General features: G+C 44.1%; 1 protein-coding gene across 1 annotated transcript in view; it reads left to right on the top strand.

Moving 5' to 3' along the window:
• The first annotated feature begins 17,635 nt into the window (after positions 1-17,635).
• CAPN13 (calpain 13) overlaps positions 17,636-19,190 on the top strand; it is a 47,279-nt gene continuing 45,724 nt past the window's right edge. Inside the window, exon 1 of the mRNA XM_054290510.1 lies at positions 17,636-17,872. Coding sequence (XP_054146485.1) covers positions 17,636-17,872 — 237 coding nt within the window. The remainder of the gene's footprint in view (positions 17,873-19,190) is intronic.

The raw sequence follows: 19,190 nt of genomic DNA, 5'->3' as shown, positions 1-19,190 counted from the left end.
TATATATAATACATAATATAATGTAATTTTTATATGATATATATAATATCATATCTAATATATAATATATATAATTCATATAATAAAATACCATAAAATAATAAATTAGCCTTCTAAGAACATGGAGTCAGATTCTCAATTCCTCCTTTGTCCTGGGGACCCAGGAAATACCACAATTTTCCAGCCAAATGGTTTCTGATTTCACTTTAGATTGTCTCTCTGTGAATGTTTCACCAGTAAAAGTTTTGCTCTTCCTGCTCCCTGTTGACTGAGAGGGTCTGAACTGCAACCAGAACCAGGGGCAAAAAAAAGGTGAAAATGTTTATTTATAAGGAAGAGGAGTTTAAAAAGTGGCTGTATCTGCACTGGAGCTCTGTGGCCTGTATTGCTGGTAGCAGGTAACACAAGTAGAACCAAGGCATAGAAATCTTCATAATACATAATTTTTATTTTAATCACTTGGCTTTTCCACAGCCCATAACCATGCTCATTAACAAAATGCCCGGAGATTTATGAAGCCTGTATTAAAAAAAAAAAAAGTTAAAGATTAACTATTCTGAAACCTCCTTGGGTTTTTATATACCCAACAATTAAAATAAAGTAAAACGATTTTAATCATTCCTCATCCTGACACGGAATAATTGTTTGTTCATACTGTTTGGATTACAGAGGTCTTTCAAGATCCAGTGGAAGGATCAAAGTCTTACTGTGTGAGGCACTGTACACACATCGTAAATCTGTGGCCCCAAAGAAGCTGCAGGATGGGCAATTTTTCAGTTTTTGTCTCCCAGCAATGCAGTGATGTCTTTTCCCTCTCTCTTTCTCTGACAGTCCAGTTATTTAGTGCAAAACCCATCTCTGTGATTTCCTCAATGCTCTGTGTAGCCCCTGGTTTAATAGGACCGTCCCCAGTGCTTTGGCAGGAGGATATAAAGGGAGAGGAGGGGAGGAAGGCAATTCTTTGTTCTGGGAATCTGATCCATCACAGGCTGCAGGATTTCCTGCTCAATCCCATCCTCTGTCACTCACTCGGGCTTATATTGGGTCAAACACATTAGAGTTGGGTTCTCCAGCTAATGGCTACCAAGCCCTGCTCTCAGTGGGCTGCAGCAAGCACAGTAATTGAAATTCAGACTGCAGGACAGAAAAGGCTCAGTCTTCATCTCAGCACATCACCCACTTGCTTATAGACGGTTCCTCCTGGATGCAGCAAACAAGGGGCTTGGTTCAGGCTTGCCCCAAAGTCTTATCCCATATTAGTAAAAAAAATATGACAGTACATAGAGATTGTTTTTATGTTCAAAGTGTCTCATCTTTTGGCTCTGGAGAAGAAACTTTGGCTGGTTCACTGTGGCAGAGTGAAGGTCCCTGACTGGCTCCTGGGGTTGCCAGATTCATTTTGCCTTTTCCATTAGTGAGTCAGGAGAGCTGCTGCATTCAGCTCTGCTCTGCTCTGCTCTCACCCCTTTCTTTTTTTGGCTTAGCAGCATCAGAGGAGCTGGAGGAAATCAGATGTCTGGGAGAGGGACAAGATGTCTCTCACCAGGTGGGCTGAGGGGGGGACGTGGCTGCTTCTCATTCAGCTCTTGCTCCATCTTAAACCCTCTCTTATATTAGTGTTGGTATAGTGAGATTAGTGACTTGGTCTGGGATTTTCTAATAAGCTCACCAAATTTAAAATTAACGAGTTCTCTTTCAGAAAAAGTTAAAATTAAAAATGCACCAGGAATTGAGGCACTGTCACATTGTTTTCCAGTCTGTCTTTATTCTCCTGGGTGCTTCCCAGCATGGTACTGTGCCAGTTCTTCTCACCTCAAAGGGAAGCAGCATTTCCAAGTCTGTCCTACCCTAGGGCTGGTCTTGCTGAGCCTTGTCCTCTCCTTGTGTCCCTCCTCCCTTTCAAGCATTACCTTGCCTTTTTCACTTTTTTACTGGATGGAATAATGTTCACAGCAGTCATGCTCTGTAAATAAGCTGAGACTCAGCCCTTCTTTTTACAGTCTTGTGTATTGTGGCCCTGTTCTATCCTGTGGCTGTTTCCCATAGCCTCCTGTGTTTGACCATGGAATTAGAGAGTACAGTTCTCCTCCTCCCCCAGAAAGAAGGAAGCTTTTAGAAATGTGGTGTAGTTTGGCTGGACAAGTTAAAGGCAGTGTCTGATGTGCTTCCTTAATACCTTGTAGAATGCAGATAATCAGTGAAGAACATTAGTTGAAATGTCAATGAAAAGTGACAGAAACATTCACTGGGGACCATATGCTGTTCTCTGCACTGGCATGTCACTCTGCACGCATGGCTCTGAGCCCTAGCTAAGTGCCTTATCTAGCTATTTAAGGTATTTAATTAATACCTCAGATAGAGCACCAATCCTCATTTTTTCCATGTACTGATAGAGCAGAGCAAAGAGAGCAGCCCTGTTATCAAAGCGCACCGTGCAGCTCGGAGAGGAACCTTTCATCCTGCCAAAGGAGCTCAGGGCAGGGAAAGGGAGCAGGGAAAGGGAGCCTGCTGCCAGCACAGCGTGGGGACAGAGGCCATGTAGCCATGATATTTTATCAAAAATCCTTTCTTTAGGATTTTTCCTCCTGAGAAGCTGAGAGGCCTCAGGAACAAAATGTAAACAATGATTATCTGCTGCTGTGGAATGCAACAGTGGCATCTGTGATTGGTCTCATGTGGTTGTTTCTAATTAATGGCCAATCACAGTCCTGCTGTCTCAGACTCTCTGTCTGAGATAAGCTTGTGTTATCATTCCATTCTTTTTCTATTCTTAGCTAGCCTTCTGATGAAATCCTTTCTTCTATTCTTTAGTATAGTTTTTATATCATACGTATAATTTTAATCTATTCTGTATATTTATATAATATATTAAAATATATATTATATATAATAGATTGTGTATAATAATTGTATATGTTATATATATTGATATATATTTAATTTATATTTATTTAGTTTTAATATCATATATATTATTTTAATATATCATATATAAATATAATATATAATTTTATATATTATATATAATATATAATTGTATATATTATATAGATTGGTATTATATTTAAACTATGTTATAAACATATACAAATTATATATATTGATATAACATATATAATTTGTATATATTTATAATATAACTTAAATATAATATATATGATAAAATAATAAATCAAGCCTTCTGAAATATGGAGTCAGCATTCTCATCTCTTCCCTCATCCTCTGAACACCCTCACAAGGTCACACCAGCCTGGGAAAGGTGGTGGCAGCTGCCATGGCCACGCAGCCAGGTGGAAAGGGAGAGCAGAGCACTCAAACCCTTTCATTCCAAGGGGCCTGGATGTGAAGTGCTGCTCTGTCAGTCCATGCAGGGCACAGCTGGTCCCCCACAGCTCCTGGGAAGCAGAATTTGGGGAGGGCAGCTTTCTCCGTCAGGGATTTGTGTGTTTGAGCCCAGGCTGAGTCCTGATGCTGAGATGCTCAGGATGACTGCCCCCACCACTGGACTCTCAGATTTTCCGCTCGTGCTCCACAGCCTCACCTCTTGGTCTTTGCTGGGACGGGATTCTGTCTTTCACATGTCCTAGAGACCCACCAGAGCCATGCTGCAAAGGGACAAATACTCTCTGGTTCCAAGTCTGTACAGTTACTGGAAGTTCACTCTGGTAAACCAACTCTCAATTCTTGCTATACAAGATCTTCTTGTTGCCTTTTTTTGCCCTTCCTCTCTTGACAGCTTCCTCAGCAGCAAAACTGTCTGAATTTCTGGAGGAGACCACTCCTGCCTGGAGCTTTCCTCCATGGATTTGCCACCCTTTCTATGCCTCTCAAATCAGAGGTCACATTCTCCTTTGGTTTGGGCTGAATAAATCCAGTCTCCAGACTAAGCTGAACAGATTTCTTTATGGGCAACGCTTTGCTTTTAACTTGTGTCAGATAAAGCTCAGATGCATCTGACTACAAAGTCATCAGCATGAGAAAACTCAGGCTGCTGATATTTTAGGTTCTTTGAGTTTTTTTTTTTACTTTTCAACCCTGTGATGTTAGCGAGTGCTGATGCTGCGATATGACACTTCTCTGGGCCAAAATAATTCTTGGGTAGAGACCAAATGGGTCTCTGGTGAGTGGGATATAAAGTGTGCACTGCTTTTTTCAGAGGATAAACACCAGGTTTAGGTACCCTGAGTATTCCAGGGAAACACAGCATGATCCTGGGGGCCTTGCACTGTCCAGAAAGCAGAAAAGATCTGTACCACTCTCACCTAATGTGATAACCGAGGTGAACACAAGCTTTTTTCTGACTTTACCATCAGGTCTGTGGGTATCTCACCATCCTCTCTCAAGGCACTCTTTCCTTTTAAGCTGCCCAGGTACCTTGCAGGTGTCTATGCTTGGGTCCTACTGCTTTAGGAAAGGTCAACTCTGCTGGATCAGGGGAAGATGGAGCCAGAGTCATCAAAACCATATGATTTCTGGGTTTTCTAGTCTTTTAAGTTTGCAGGAATTTGGTGATGGAGTTGCTAGTCTGAGAGATCAATTCAATTTCTCTTTCTGTGCCATTATTTGTGGTTTGTGGAGCCAGTGTGTTCAAGCAACGTCCAAAACTGCCAGGATCCAGGGGGAGAAGCTCCACCAGCACCTCTCAGAGGACAAGGCCAGGGTGTCACATCTGTGGCTTCCAACCCACTCATGGCCTTAATTCCCCTGTGACAGTGTTAGGATTTGCCATAATTTAGCTTCAGATCCCTCTGATTTGGATATGAACCCCATTTTCAGGTTTTGGGTTAGTGCTGCAGCACATGGAATCCCAGAGGAGCTGAGATTCCACGAACCCTGAATTTCTGCAGGTGTTGGATGTCTTGTGGGAGCAAGGAGGGGAATGTCACTGTCATGTTTTCTGAAAAATCCCTTTGCCAGGGTTTCTTCTCCTGGGAAGATGAGAAGCCTCATCTTCTCCATGTTTTGCTGCTCTGGAATGTGGTCTGGAGATTGTTTACCAAACATGTGAATTGTTTTTGATTAATGACCAATCACCACCAGCTGTGTTGGACTCTGAGGGGTCAGTCACAGGTTTTTATTATTCATTCTTGTTAAACCTTCTGTCTGTATCCTCTCTCTTTCTTTTGTCTAGTTTTAGTATAGCATTCTTTAACATGATATAATATCATAAAATAATAGATCAGCCTTCTGAGAACATGGAGTCAGATTCTCATCTCTCTCCTCTTGTCCTGGGGACCTCACAAACACCACAGGAGAGGTGGAATGCCAGCAGCTCACCCTTGTTGGCACCCCCCAAATGCCAAGGTGTCGAGGAGGAGGAAGCTGTGCTGTGCATGTCAGCAAAGACAGGGAACCCAAATGTTTTTATAAACTGTCAGAACAGTCTGCAGGCCAAGGATTCTCCTTTAGAGGATGGGGGGAATGTTTCTGGAAAACAAACAAATGCGAGGCTGTCACAATCTGTTCACACCGAGGCAAAAACAAAAACAAAAAAAGCGTGAAATAAATTTTCTCGTATCCATGGGGCTTGAAAGAGGCTGGAGGCAGAAATGCCAAACAAGGGCCAGTGTGCTGATGAAAACAAGAGCTTCATTCTGATTTTTGCCTTGCACCAAGGGCTGTCTCTGGCACCCAAAAAGCTGCTTATGAAGAGGGAGATGAGGGACACCAAGGAGAGAAGAATAAAAGTGCTCCCTCACTTACCTTTCCAAAGAGTTGCTAGCAAGGTTTGGTGAAGTGAAACAGCATTGCTGTGACCAGGTGGGAGGCTGTGTCACTCGCAAGGACAATGTCATGATGGCTCTGTTTAAAAAATATTTTGATGTTACTCCTGCTGCTAGGATGGGCTTATTCTCAAGGAGATTTTCACTGCTGGCTGCTGAGGGGTAAAACTTCTGTAGAGGTTTTGTAGAGATTTGGTATTCAAAGTGGGATCATATTCTGTTCCTCGCTTAAACAAAAAAACAAAGTCCAAAATTTCCTGGGAAATCACATTCTTAAAAATAATGTCAGACCAAATGCAGAGAGCTACTGCAATACCACTTGAAATCTTTTTTACATTGCAATGTTAAACCTTCTGGATAATGCAGAGATGAGCCTGAAGTGATGTGGCTTTCATAAGCAAAAGTTGCAACCATTGCAAAATCAGAATGGAGCCCAATGGCATTATTGAAATGTTTGTATCTTTCTCATGGTGAAAATTCATTGTTAGTGTCTTTCATCTTTGACAGAATTGCATTTTTCTGAAGGAAAAAATATTCCACTGGGAAATTCAAGTGCTAATATGGGTGTCGGTAGCAGGCTGCCTATTTTTTTATTTTTATTTTTATTCTCCAAGAATTCCCAGTGTGGTTCTGAAGTCAGTGGATATTTCTCCTGCAAACAGGGCTCTGGAGAGAGATATTTTTCAGACCAAATCCCCCCTCCCCCAAGAGGCAGCTAGGACCCAGCTCTGTGGATTCATTATGTGCTGTTAAGCAGCTGCCACGCTTCCCTCCAGCAACAGTTGTACTTCATTTATGAAGCAAAATGATTCATATGTGAATGTGGCAAGGGTTCTGCAGCTCGTGGTGAGTTTGCAGCGAGGAGCAGCTCGTGGGTGAGGATTGGGTAAAAAACAGATGCTGAAGTCGGACTTTGTTACTTGCCTGGTAGTTTTTACAGTCATAAAAGTTTATGTTTTAGGAGGGCAGGTCCTGCCAGAAATAGGAGTGCATAAACACAGAGCAAAGGAGCTTGTTTATGACTAATGTTAATCATGGTTCCCCTGCATCTTGTCTAAGAGAAGCAAATAAATGGTAACACTTGACCTATATACGAAATTATGAATGAGGAAATGAAATGAATTGATAGTATTCTTACATTAGTCCCATAATGCAAAAACAGTGGGATGCCCAATCACTGCAGCAAATGTGACAATGATTGAAGGATGATTCCTCTTTTACACAAAACCTATTTGTGTTCACTACCCTGGAAAATTTCCCAGCCTGTTTCTTTTATTTACCACGGTGTAAATTAGGAGCCTTTCTGCTAAAAAGAGTGTGATCTTCACAGGGGTGAGAGCAGCACAAGCAAGAAATTAAGGCATATGTCTGAAATGTTGCAAAAAATAACACTCCTAATACTTCAGCGCAGAAGCTCTGTGGGTGGAGTGAGGAGAGCTCCCTTTCCTCAGGCCAAGGCTCCCACCAGCACTTGGGCAAAGTGGTGCAGCTCCTCCCCAGACAGCCTTGGGAGGCGATGCAGAACTCTCTGCCAAACTCACACATGCTGCTGTGCTGCTTTCAATGGCTCAGAGTTCATCTTCTGTACAGTGCCTGGTGTGGGGCTGTGGTTTGGGTTTGTGCTGGGAGCAGTGCTGATAACAGAGAGATGTTTTTGCTGTGGCTGGGCAGTGCTTGCACACATCCTCAGGGCCTTTCCTGCTCCTCACCCACCCAGCAGGGAGAGGCTGGGAGGGGCCAGAGCAGCCCAGCTGACCCCCTGCCCCAAGGGACATCCCACACCAGGGAATCCTGGCCAGCAGGTAGAGCTGGGGAGGAGGAGGAAGGGGATGCTGGAGTCACTGATCCCCAGTAACTGCTCTGTGGGATGGAGCCTCTCCTTCCAGGAGATGCCTGGACACCTGCCTGCCCATGGGAAGCTGGGAATTCATTCCTTGGTTTTCTTATCTTGTGCACATGGCTTTTGCTGTACCTTTTGAGGTGCCCTGACCTCAACCCATGAGTTCTTTCACTTTACTCTTCCAGTTCTCTCCTGATCTGGTGGTGGGGGAGTGAGTGAGCTGACAGCTGCAGTGAGACCATGACATCCATCCAGAAGAACAGTCTACCCTCAGAAAAGCCAGGCAAAGAGGAGATAGAAGTATTTAGTTTAAAATCTATTTTAAAAGAGCCTATGTGTTGTGCAATTTTTTTTTTCTTGTGCATTTTTTTATCCCAGGGTAGAGAGGAATAACGATTCACTAAATTCCAAAAATCTGTGATGCCAAAAACCTGTGGTGCCAGCTGAGACCTCACAAGCCATGTTGGCTTCACAGAAAACCTGGGTTCAACAGCACCTGCTGGAATTTGCCCTCTGGTGCCAGTCTCCAGGGAAAGAGGAAGCTGTTGGTCCTTTATTTGGGTTTTACCAGCCCTGAGGTGGTGCCTCACACTGCAGGAGCAGTTTTGGTTTTTCAGTGATCCTCCAGCATCTTTTGTTCATGAGAAGATTAAACTGCACATCTGCCCTTGGATGGATTCGTGTCCCTGCTGTGCAGAAGCAAACTTTAACTCAGGGGAATTGTTGGCACTTGCCACGATCTCACAGGGTAGCACAGCTCTGTGCACTTCACTCGAATCCTTCTGGGTTTTTTTTTTTCTTTTTTTCTTTTTTTTTTTTTTTGTTTTGTTTTGTTTGTTTTGCAGGTTTCCACAGGTACTTAGGGTAGCAAATAATCCTGAGGCTCTTTACTGCACATAAATCCCTGAGCCTTCTGGGTTTCCTTCTCTGGAGCCACTGCAGAAATGGACACATCAATACAGCCTTCTGCAGAAAAGCTGACAATCTCAAAATGGGCTCGTGCTGCAATAACCGAAATCTCCTGCCAGGTTGGTGATGGGGCTTTCTAATCAACTTTGCAATGAATATTTCTTAAATCATGTTAATCCAGCATTTAAGCAGAGATATCAGTTCCAGACAATGAATCCCATGGCTGGAGGGGACTGTACCTGTGGTTTCCAGGGGAGGAGGCGATGAGCAGCGCTCCTGCTGTCACAGCAGCCAGCAGCCATGGCATTTATCACCTCTCAGCTCCTTCCCTGCAATGAAGGAAATCTATGCTCCCTGCTCCTGCTGCAATCAGCTTTTATTTATGTAGTGCTTATGGAAAACAGCTCTTAAAGGAAAACTGCACCTGTTTTGCCCTCCGAGGCAGATTTTGCTCTAATTTACATGGATGGGTTTCCTATTAGAGTTTGCTAAATGCTGGCGTCTCAAGAGGAAATGAAAGCCCTTAAATAGGAGCAGGCAGAGTGCAGTACCCAGCTTTCAGACCCACAGAGCTGTAGTGAGCACTGATGAAGAAGATGAACTGTCTTTTTCATGAGCCCTTTTATGTTCTCATCTCCCATAGCTCCCAGGAAGCAGCTGCTGTGTGAACTGTTGACATCCCAGCTCAAAGGGACTGCAGACCAAACAGAGAGTCTTGTTCTGGGGAAATTCCTGAGCCCAGGTGCCTGTAGGATTACTTGGGGTAAGTAAAGAACTATGGATTGATAGGTTTTTCTGTTAATCCCCAAGGTGAACTTCATGAACAAGCTGTGGTAACTTGAAAAAGAGAGGGTCATTTCTTGGGTCTTTGAGTCCCACTCCAGCTCAAAGCAGGTTGATTTCTGAGTTAGGTGCTGCTGCTTATGTCCTTGTCCATGTGAAGATCTCCAATATCTCTCTGGGCTTAGTCCCTCTGAAGATCCTTTTTGTCCCCAGCCACATGTAATTTTCCTTGCTGCTCCTTGTGCCTGTTGCCTCTGCCCATCTCCTGTGCACCTTCAAGGACAGCCTGTCTCCATCTGCTCTGGAACTTTTTGGATAGTAGGAGAGCGCAGTTAGGTGTCCCTTTTGCCTGAGCAGAAAAATTCCCTTTCTCCCTTCTCTCACATTGTGTGCCCCAGCCCCCTGACCACCCTGGTGTGTTTCTGCTGCACTTTCAGTGTCCCTCTTACACTGGGCAGCCCCAAACTGGGTACAGCGCTGCAGATATCATCCCAAAAGTACTGTGCAAAAGGGAAGGGTCTCCTCCCTTGACCCACTGTGCTACAACTCGCACAGCCCAGGGTGATGTTGGTTTGCTTTATTGCATTGTTGTCCCTTGTTCAGGTGGCAAGAGAGGATTCCAGGATTTTATTCAAACGTGTGTTTGCAGGCTGTAGGATTACTCTTAGGATTGCTGCCAAGGAATGTGTCCCTGAGAACGTGCTGCCCACATTCCCTTGAATTTTGGGCCTCCTTAGACTGTCTCAGTTTTGTCTCCCAAAAATAAACATTTCCATGTTTTTGCTAGATACCCTTTAATTATTTGGCTTTGGGCTTTAGCATAATGGAGGTCAGTCCCTTCCTGACTAAAAGGATAAGTTCTACTTCCTCAGGCAGTCCTGGAGGAAATGAGCTGCCCAAGTGAACTGAAGTGGAATCTAAGTAAGAGCCCAGCATAAATGCTAACAGGCATTGGCCTAAAAATATCTGCTGATCTTCCTGCTGCAGAAAGAATGACATGCACCTCTGATAACTCGTCCTGTGCTGAGTCCTGCCAGGTCCAGGCTGTGCCTGGATCCTGAATGATTACTGCATTTCCTGGTGCTTTGAGGAGCAGAAAAACAAGATGAGAGGTGCAAATAAACCGGTTTTCACCTGAGAATAACTGCAGCTGAAGCCCTGCTTGGCCGGAGGATGCTGTCCACAAATGTAGGTTGACAATTCATTGTGCATGGCCAGCAGAAGTGTGTGTGTGCATATCTCTATATTTGTGTGTCTTCCTGCTGTGATATCTGTATGAAACTATTACACCCAAGCCAGATTGGCTGTTGAACTTCAGCTTGGTCACGTTTGCTCAAGGTGTGGCCAAAGCTTCCCTATAAAGGGGAGCAGGGATTGGGCCAGCCCCTGTCTCTGTGTTGGTGTTGGCTGGAGCTACGCCGGCGGCTCTGCAGGTAAAAAACATCCCTTTGCTCTTTGATTTAGCACCAGGTGAAGCACAAGTAATAGGGCTGGAAAGGCACCACAGACACATTGAGAGGGATTTGCCTTGGAGAGACAGAATAAATTAGAGTCCCTATCCTTAATGTTACCTGGAGGGAAAGGAAAGATGAATTTGCCATCCTAGAAAGAGGCTCCTTTGTAAAACGGTGAGTTGTCAGAAGTAATTGGATCAAGTGGGAGTAGAGATTCTAAGATGAGGAGGATGCTATAGTTACTGTGGGCTGATGTTAAATGAGGTAGAAAAAAGGTATCTGGAACTGTCCTATGCTGTGTATGCAAAACGAGAAGAAAATTGACTTAATAAATAGCCAGGAGGGAGCACTTCACAGGCTGTTTGGAGCAGAAGGTCGTGCAAGATGCCACTGGGAAAGCAATCTCCCGGAGGGCTGCCAGAGTGCCTGCCTTTGGTTTGGATTTTCTGTGGTGCTCAAACCTGGCTGGGTTTGGATTTTCTGTGGTGCACACGGTGTGTACAAGGAGCTGCTGTCCATGTGGGGTTTGGGACACCCACGTTCTGCTCCCTGCACTGTACCCTCAGCTTGCTGTTTCTGTTTCACCCTCTGAATGCTAGGAGGGATAATAAACTCACACTTTCCTTCATTATAAGATAATTCTGAAACCGAGTCCCTGACATTTTTACAATGCTTCAAGTGTGTAAATGACAGGATCTTAGAGGAAAGAGTGCTGGCATTACTGTGGCATGTATTGAATACTATGGGGAGATGAAATGTAGCTTGATAGTTTGGAGTGTTTGAGAGGAAGAAAGGGAAGAAGGGCTGCTGGCTTTTCAGCTCTTCTGGTACCCTTTGTTGTGTTTGAGAAAATTAGTTGCTCTTTCTAAAGTACAGAAATTCAGCTAAGCCAACATATAATGGAAATGTTTTGAGAAAATCAGTGGAGAGGAGAAGGTTCAGCCATGAAGTACACGTGGCTTCTAATTGCCTATTTCTACTTTCTACTCTGTGAAAAATACCAAAGCCATTGAAGGAAATTATGTCTGTACTGTGACATAAATCTTTATGCAAAGAGTAATTAGCTGTCAGTAGCTTTTGCTGCCATTGAGTACCTGATTATAGCTGTGGCTTGACATCTTTGCTGAATGAGAGCTGGAAGGAGACAGGACACACCTTCCCTGCTGCCTTTTAGGCTGTTCAGTGCAGTGAATGGTGCCTGCTTGGGCTTTCCCCATGGATTTCTGCAGGAGTCACCAACCTTTTTGCCTTTGCTATGTTCAGAGCCTTCCCATCCCTTCCAGCTGCATCACTTGATCTCTTTATATCCTTATCTCTGTAGATTCTCCTCTGTTTACTTTCTCTCGCTGTTTCTTTGCTGTTTGTCCCTTTCTCAGGGATAGACAACACGGATGTCCCTGTGCTGAGAAGGAAGAGAAACCAAAGTTGGGTGTGATTCCCTTCTCCATTTCAGATAAGTAAGTGTGTTGAAGGAGATCCCAGGACTAAGCAAATGTTTGTTTAGTCCCTCCTGAATGTTTACCCCCTTCTGAATAATAATTTCTTCCCTTAGTTGAGTGGCAGACTCTTTGTTTTCTTTAGAGTTTAACAGTATGTCTGAACCAGATTTTGTGAGGGTTTGAAATCCCTCCCTCTCTCCTTGAACATCTCCAATACCCATTCCATTATAACTCTGCCCTGTGAAAGCCCTTCTGTCTCTCGAGGTCAGTAACAGTAAGAAGCTCCCCAGCCAAGCAGGAAACATTCAGCTTTAACAACTTTTGTGACCTTTGCTGTTGCTGATGGACCTGGGAGAGCCACGTGGGAGAGCTGTGGCCAGGATTCAGGGTGTGCTCCAAAATAAGTGACCATCAGAGCGTGTTGGGCACTGCCAGCCAGGGCCTGACCCCATGGACTGCCTGCAGAGGGGCATGGGTGTGTGAAAAACGCCAATCACTCGTTTTTAAAATTTTAAAAGTTTAATAGTAATAAAAGGGTTATAAAAATAGTAATACAATTAGAGTAATAATAGTATGGACAATTTGAATTAGGACAATATGAGACAACAAATACAAAGAGTTATGGACAGTCCAGATACCTTTTTCTGGGCATCACGAGCCCGAAAAAGGACACATGTTAACAGAGGATTAACCATTAAGAACAACAGCCTGTTGCATATCCATACACCTCATACATGATGCATAAATTCCATTCAAATACAGGATTCTGTCTGGTCATCATCAGCTTCTTCCTCTGAATCCTGACAGTGCCTTCGAGGCGGGAAGAAGTTAGTTTCTTCTGATAAGAGGGCAATAAATTTTTTTTCTCTGAAAGATTTGGGTGTCCTGTGACTGCTATCTCAGTGCCACTCCTTTCTTTAGAAAAGTATCCTACACAGCGTAGTTTCTATTTTAACAATTTTTATAACCTAAAACTATATTTAACACAGTACTTAAGAAAATTAATACAGCGTTACTTTCTAACACAACACATATAACATGCATTTTAATATTTGCGAAAAGCCAATCATAAAATACATGCATTTTTCACAGGTGGGTGTGGAACTCCTGTGTCTGTGCTGATGAAGATATTCCTGCAAGGGAGTAGTAGTTAAGTGTGTTATTTTCCTCAGTCTGGTTGCTAATTTAATCCCAATATGTTAAACAACGTAATTAAACACACACACACACATGCTAAAAACTCTTGTTCTCTGTCAGAAGAGAGGGAACGCGTGTCAGACCCAGCCTTCAAGCTCTGTTAATTTTAATTTGAGCTTTGGAATTAGTAATCAGTTTTGCTGGAACACTGTTTCAAGAAATAGATCTTAGCATGCACGGAGCCTGGGCACAATTTCAAATGAGTATTTGTTAAGAAGCCATTCCCTTGTCGTGTTATGGTACATTACAGAAGATTTATTTCCATTGTATTAAAAAATGCAAACCCCAGGGGAATGCTCTCTCCTCTTGCTGGCCAAGGGTGGTTTTGCATTTTTTTTTGTGGGGCTTTTAATTAAAACAATGAGATGCAAAACCACTTATTTGTTTAGGCTGTTGTTACCATGCCAGGAGGGCTAAGTGACTTGAAGCACTGAGAAAGGTGATGAGACTAAGTAAAAAGGGTGTAGGGAGAGGAGTGGGGGGCTCTATCACACCTTCATTGCAGCTGAGCTGTTTTTTTGACATGTGGGAAGAATTCACAATACAAACCTGAGGCTTTGCTCTTGCAGGAGCCATCTGCTCTATTTGTGCAGCACCAGGGACATCTCAGATCTACAGATAAGTTTGTTTGGTAGAAAAGAGCCTTTTTCTACCAAAAAAAAAAAAAAACTAAACAACAACAAAAAAAATATCAAACAAGCAAACAAAACCAACCAACCAAAAGAGCTATGGCATCCCGTTGCTGCAAACTGAGACTAGGTGACTTCAGGCTAGAAATCAGCACAGCAAAGTTAATTAACTGGAGGTGGGGCTTGCCCAGGGCATGTGGTGGATTTTCCAGTGCTAATTTATGGAAGCCAGGAGCAGGAATCCCTGGATCAAGTGTGGTGGCATCCATAAAGCAAGATGCCAGAGGAGGATCACTGGGATTCTGCCTTTGAAATCTGCTGCTAAGGAGCTTCTCTTTTCATAGGGAAAGAGGCAAAAGGGGAAATATAGCTCAGGATAGTTAATATTTTGGTTTTCTGAGGGCAAATGGGAATGAAAGATGAAAACTGGGGTGGGACCCTGAGTCATGTTTATCCATATGTAATTCTGTTTTACAATAGGAGCTGGAGGAACCAGGAGGTAAAGCAGGCTGCACAACCTTCCTGCTGCTTCTTTGAGCCCTGAAACCACAGCAGAACCTTTCATCTGAAGGGACATCCCCAGGACCTGGTGCCCAGGTGTGTCTCTGTGCATCCATGTGGCTCTGGGGAGCACACCTCAAAACTTGTGCCCTGGTTGGACAGAACAAATTGCTTTCTTTAAGCCCCAGTCCCACTGACCCCTCCAAAGGTGCAGTTTTTCCTCTTTCTTGTATCCTTCTCCCACTCCTGCACTAAAAACTCTCCCATCCCTCAGTCCAGTGTCTCTGTGGAAGATGAGCTACCTCCCTTTGGAACTGTCCTGGGTTAACTATATGATGCTTTTATCCCCAGTCCCCAGTCATCTCATTCTGTTTATATTGAATAATAAGTTTTGCACCTTTGAGAGTGTTCCAGAGAGTGAAGGGAGGGAGAGAAGAAGCGCGCAGTTTGTTTTCAGACACTGCTCTCACTCCTCCACATTCCTCCTCCTGGACCGTGTTGTCTGCGGACAAAGCTCTTTTTTTTGTCTTTAGTTAGTTTAGCTAGCTGAGGGAAAAGAAGTTCCCTGGACTGTGGTTTTTTGGGTTTTTTTCTCTTTTTCTTTGGACCTCTTGAAACCTGCTCTGGCCTGAACACCCAGGGGAGCACTGGCAGCTGCACCTGAGGCCCACCAGGCCGGGCCTAGGCCGCGACATTCCCAGTGCTGGAGGGACTGATCAGAGACTGAGTGAGCTGAGCCGCAACCCGGGGACAGGGTTTTCTCAGTTTGTCATCTCTTTTAGAGCAGCAAGGGGTTTTACTGTTTAGTATTGTTTAGGTTTTGTTGTATAATAAACAGGTTTTTTTCCACCATTCTCCAAGGAGGTGTTTTCTCCCGGACCGGTTGGGGTGAGAGGCCGATTGAGTCTGCCTTACTAGAGAAGCCCCTTTGGGGATTCTCTCCCAAATTTGCTCTGAACCAGGATAAATACATCTACTGGCGTTCAACGTGGGGTGAGAAAGTGGAAAAAAAGTTTTATTGATTGTATGTTGGTTGTGCTTGCTCTGTAGTGAATTAAAGCAGTCAGTAGCCATGCTGCTTGAATTCGTAATGTCTCTTGGGGTGGAGGCCTTCATGTGATTCTGGTCTCCAGACCTTTTTGAGGTTTCAATACCTTTCTGGTCACTAGGATTATTGTCCATAACACGTAATTTTTATGGTAGAGGGGCACAGATTGCAATAGCTATTGTGCTGGCCTTGGTGATAATGATTTATAGGGCGTTTACAAAGATACTGGCATCCGTTTACGATATTTATGGTTTATGGTTTCTTCATCCTACCCTGCATCCCAGTTCCAGTAGTATGTTTTGGGGATTTATTAGTAATTGCACCCAGTTTGTTAGAGGAGGAGCTGGGAATAAGGCTTTCCATCCTTTCCTTTCCTTCTTCTGCTTTGAATCTGTTATGTCACTTTTTAAGAATGTTCAGTTTCCCCTGAATGTTAAAGAAACCATCTTTCTGGTATTTAATCTGGTAAGCTTCCTCTATATGGTCTGCAGCTTCTCTAGAATGAGGGCTGAGATATCCAGAGGAGCTGGTGAGACCCCTCACCCAGAAGCAGATGCAGGCGTGAAAAATCCTGAGTGGTGTGGAGAATGGGAAAATATAGGCCAAACCCTGAAGGAATTTTCTGATCCTGTAGACTGGGATTTTCCACGGGAACAAATTCAGAACGCAGCTGAGGTGGGGAAATATCTAAAAGAGAAGTGCCATGACGATTCTAAGGAGAAAAGACTAATTGCAATAAGCTGCACCCTGGCCTATGCTTATCGCACTGTGTTAGATAGTGTAGGGCAGCAGACAGAGGCAGGGGGGCAGGGTGATAAAGCAGCAGCTACCACAGTCACCCCAGGCTCGAAGCCAGCAGCTAAACCAGATAGTGAGCCTAAGCCACTGGCAGTTGCTGCAGGAAAAAAGCACACGAGCAAAACCAATCGGCCAGTGACGACGATGATGATCCAGGGGAAGGACCCTCAACACCAACTGATACAAAAGCCAAAGTTAACGCAACTGACACAGCATCAGAAGTCAATATTGAGTCTTATTCCCTGAAGGACCTTCATGGCTTACAGAAGGATTACACCCGATGACCTGATGAATCCGTAATTAGTTGGCTGGTCCATCTCTGGGATGCTGCAGGCGAGGCTACAACTTTGGATGGCACTGAAGCGAGGCATTTGGGATCCCTGTCACAGGACCCTGTCATTGACCAAGGAATGATGAGGGGGGCTAACCCTTACAGCCTCTGGGCATGGATCTTGGCCAGTGTAGAACAAAGATACCTGTGTGCAGATGATCTTTATATGCAACAAACACAGTGGAAGACCATAGAGCAAGGGATCCAATGCCTAAGAGAAATGGCAGTGGCAGAGATTATCTTCTCAGATGATGTGACAATAGGAACCCAGGACAGGAACGAAAGTAGATCTTTGCTGGCAGGACTCCTGCTGTGCTTTTTGATGCCTATAAAGGGACAAAGCCCTCAACAGGGAGATTTTGGCTCCTGCTTCCATCCCTAGCTGTGCCAGCAGGTGTATTAGCAGGTCTGTTCAGTCCAGAGTTGCTCTGTGTGTATGAAATCCTAATTTTCCTAAAGTGTCCCTTTAAACAGAGAGGGGTTCCACCCTGCTTCAGACTGGAATACCTGGAGATGCCATGCAGAGACTGCCCAGTTTAAACAGCAGCTTGAAATCCTGTGCACAGCTGTGATTCCTGACCCAATGAGTCCTGGGTACCTGTGGGCATCATCCCTGCTCTCACTCCCACTCCCCTGGTGTGCAGCTCCTGTTCCATCCCCTGTGCTGGCTTATATTGCGGCTGTACCTCAGTGCTCACACAGCAGCTCACTAACAGCTTTGCTCTCTGTCCTCGGGGAAGACTCCAAATTGAATTTGTAGCACTGACAGCCCTGGTTTAAGATAAACCAGTCGGGATTTGACGACTGCTCCTTGCCCATGCATTTCCAGCTAATAAGGATTTTGTCACTGTGGCTGCCCTCAGCTTTGCAAGCTGCAGCTCCTGATGGGAGGGAGAGGGGTTATCCCACACACTCCTGATGCACCACTTTGGATTGGGAAACTAATGGCAGTCCCTGTCTTCCCCCCACAGGAAAAGGGCAGGATGCTGGCCCCCAGCTCTGCCGCCATGTCAGAGCAGGGCTGGCAAACCTCAGGAGCCACAGGAAGCCCCCAGAACCTGAGGAAATTCAAGAGCCAGGACTTCAGAGAGCTGAGAGCCTCGTGCCTGAGCCAAGGGCTGCTCTTTGAGGATTCCACCTTCCCTGCCCACGTCAGCTCCATCGGTCCCAGCCTGCTCCCACAAGAGAAGCTCTGGCGGATCCAATGGAAGAGGCCCACCGTGAGTTCCAGAGCTGGGGAGCGTGGGGGCACTGGTGGCCAGGGGCTATGGGCCTGCACGCTGGGGTGAAGGATTTTAAAATTTTAAGAGTTTAATAGTAATGAAATGGCTATAAAAATAGTAATACAAATTAGAGTGATAAGAATTTGGACAATCAGAGTTAGGACAATAAAAAAGGAAAGAATTACAAATGTTTGGATGCTTTCCTCTTGAAAGCATGGGTCACTAACAAAGGATTAACCCTTAAAAGCAATAGCCCGTTGCATATTCAAATATCTCATACATGATTCAAAAGTTCTTTTCCAACAAAGGGTGTTTTCTGGTTATTGTCAACGTCCCCCCCTCATCTTGTAAATCAGTCATCTCAGTCCCCACCAAGTTTGGCTCTTCCTGATAAGGAGGCAATAATTCTTCTCTTGAAAATTTGTTGTCTTGTTGCTGTTATCTCTGGGTAAAGAATTTCTTGAGCTAGTTAGAAAAAGTATCTTACATAGCATAGTTTCTATTTTAATATTATGTTATGGTCCAAAACTATATTTAACACCCTACTGAAAAGGATTATAACTTTCTAGCATAACACATATAATATTCATTTCAATATTTGTGAAAAGCCAATCATATAATATGCATTTTTCACACTGGGGTGGGAGATCTGTGTTGAGCAGGAAAGTAAACCTCAAGAGGAGCACTGGAAGCAGAGTTGTAAAGAGGGATCCTAGCTGTGGGATGTGTGGAGGGAAGATAACCTGTGAGAAACAATTGCTCACTTTTAAAAATTTTAAAAGTTTCTTAAACATTAGCAAAGTTACAAAAAAAGGAATAAATAAGGGAAAATTACAGCGCTGGGAGCACCTGTGACTATCAGCCACGTGCTTGTCTACAAAATGGATGCTTTGCCTTTTATATCTTTAGCCCCTCCCAAATTTTTGTCAGTCATTTCCCTCTCTGCTGTCCATTGGTGGAGATTACTTTCTTATATCTTGGTTGGTGGTCAGATTTTGGTAATAAACTGGTATTGTGATATAGATGAGTAATGTAATAGTTGGCTCTCACAGTTGGACAGAACAATTTGCTTTCTTTAAGCCCCCTACTGTGGCTATTAAAAGCGGGAAGAGAAAGAGCACTATGGAGAGATAAATCACAATAGCATCACTATGCATTTTAACATCTACATAATATCCATCTTAACTGTGAGAGCCAACTATTACATTACTCACCTATAACACGACCTCTGCAGCTTTAATGATTCCATTAGGTTCATTCTTGTAGGAAATTTGCTTCCACCTGTGAGCCTGACCAGAGCTACTGTTCCCACTTT

The sequence above is a fragment of the Melozone crissalis genome, unplaced genomic scaffold, assembly GCF_028551555.1.
Source record: "Melozone crissalis strain CALT ecotype California unplaced genomic scaffold, PUWL_Pcris_2 ptg000081l_1, whole genome shotgun sequence".
In the NCBI taxonomy this organism is placed as follows: Eukaryota; Metazoa; Chordata; class Aves; order Passeriformes; family Passerellidae; genus Melozone; species Melozone crissalis.
Note: the sequence above shows the minus strand (reverse complement) of the source record. Positions and strands in the feature narration are given on the sequence as shown.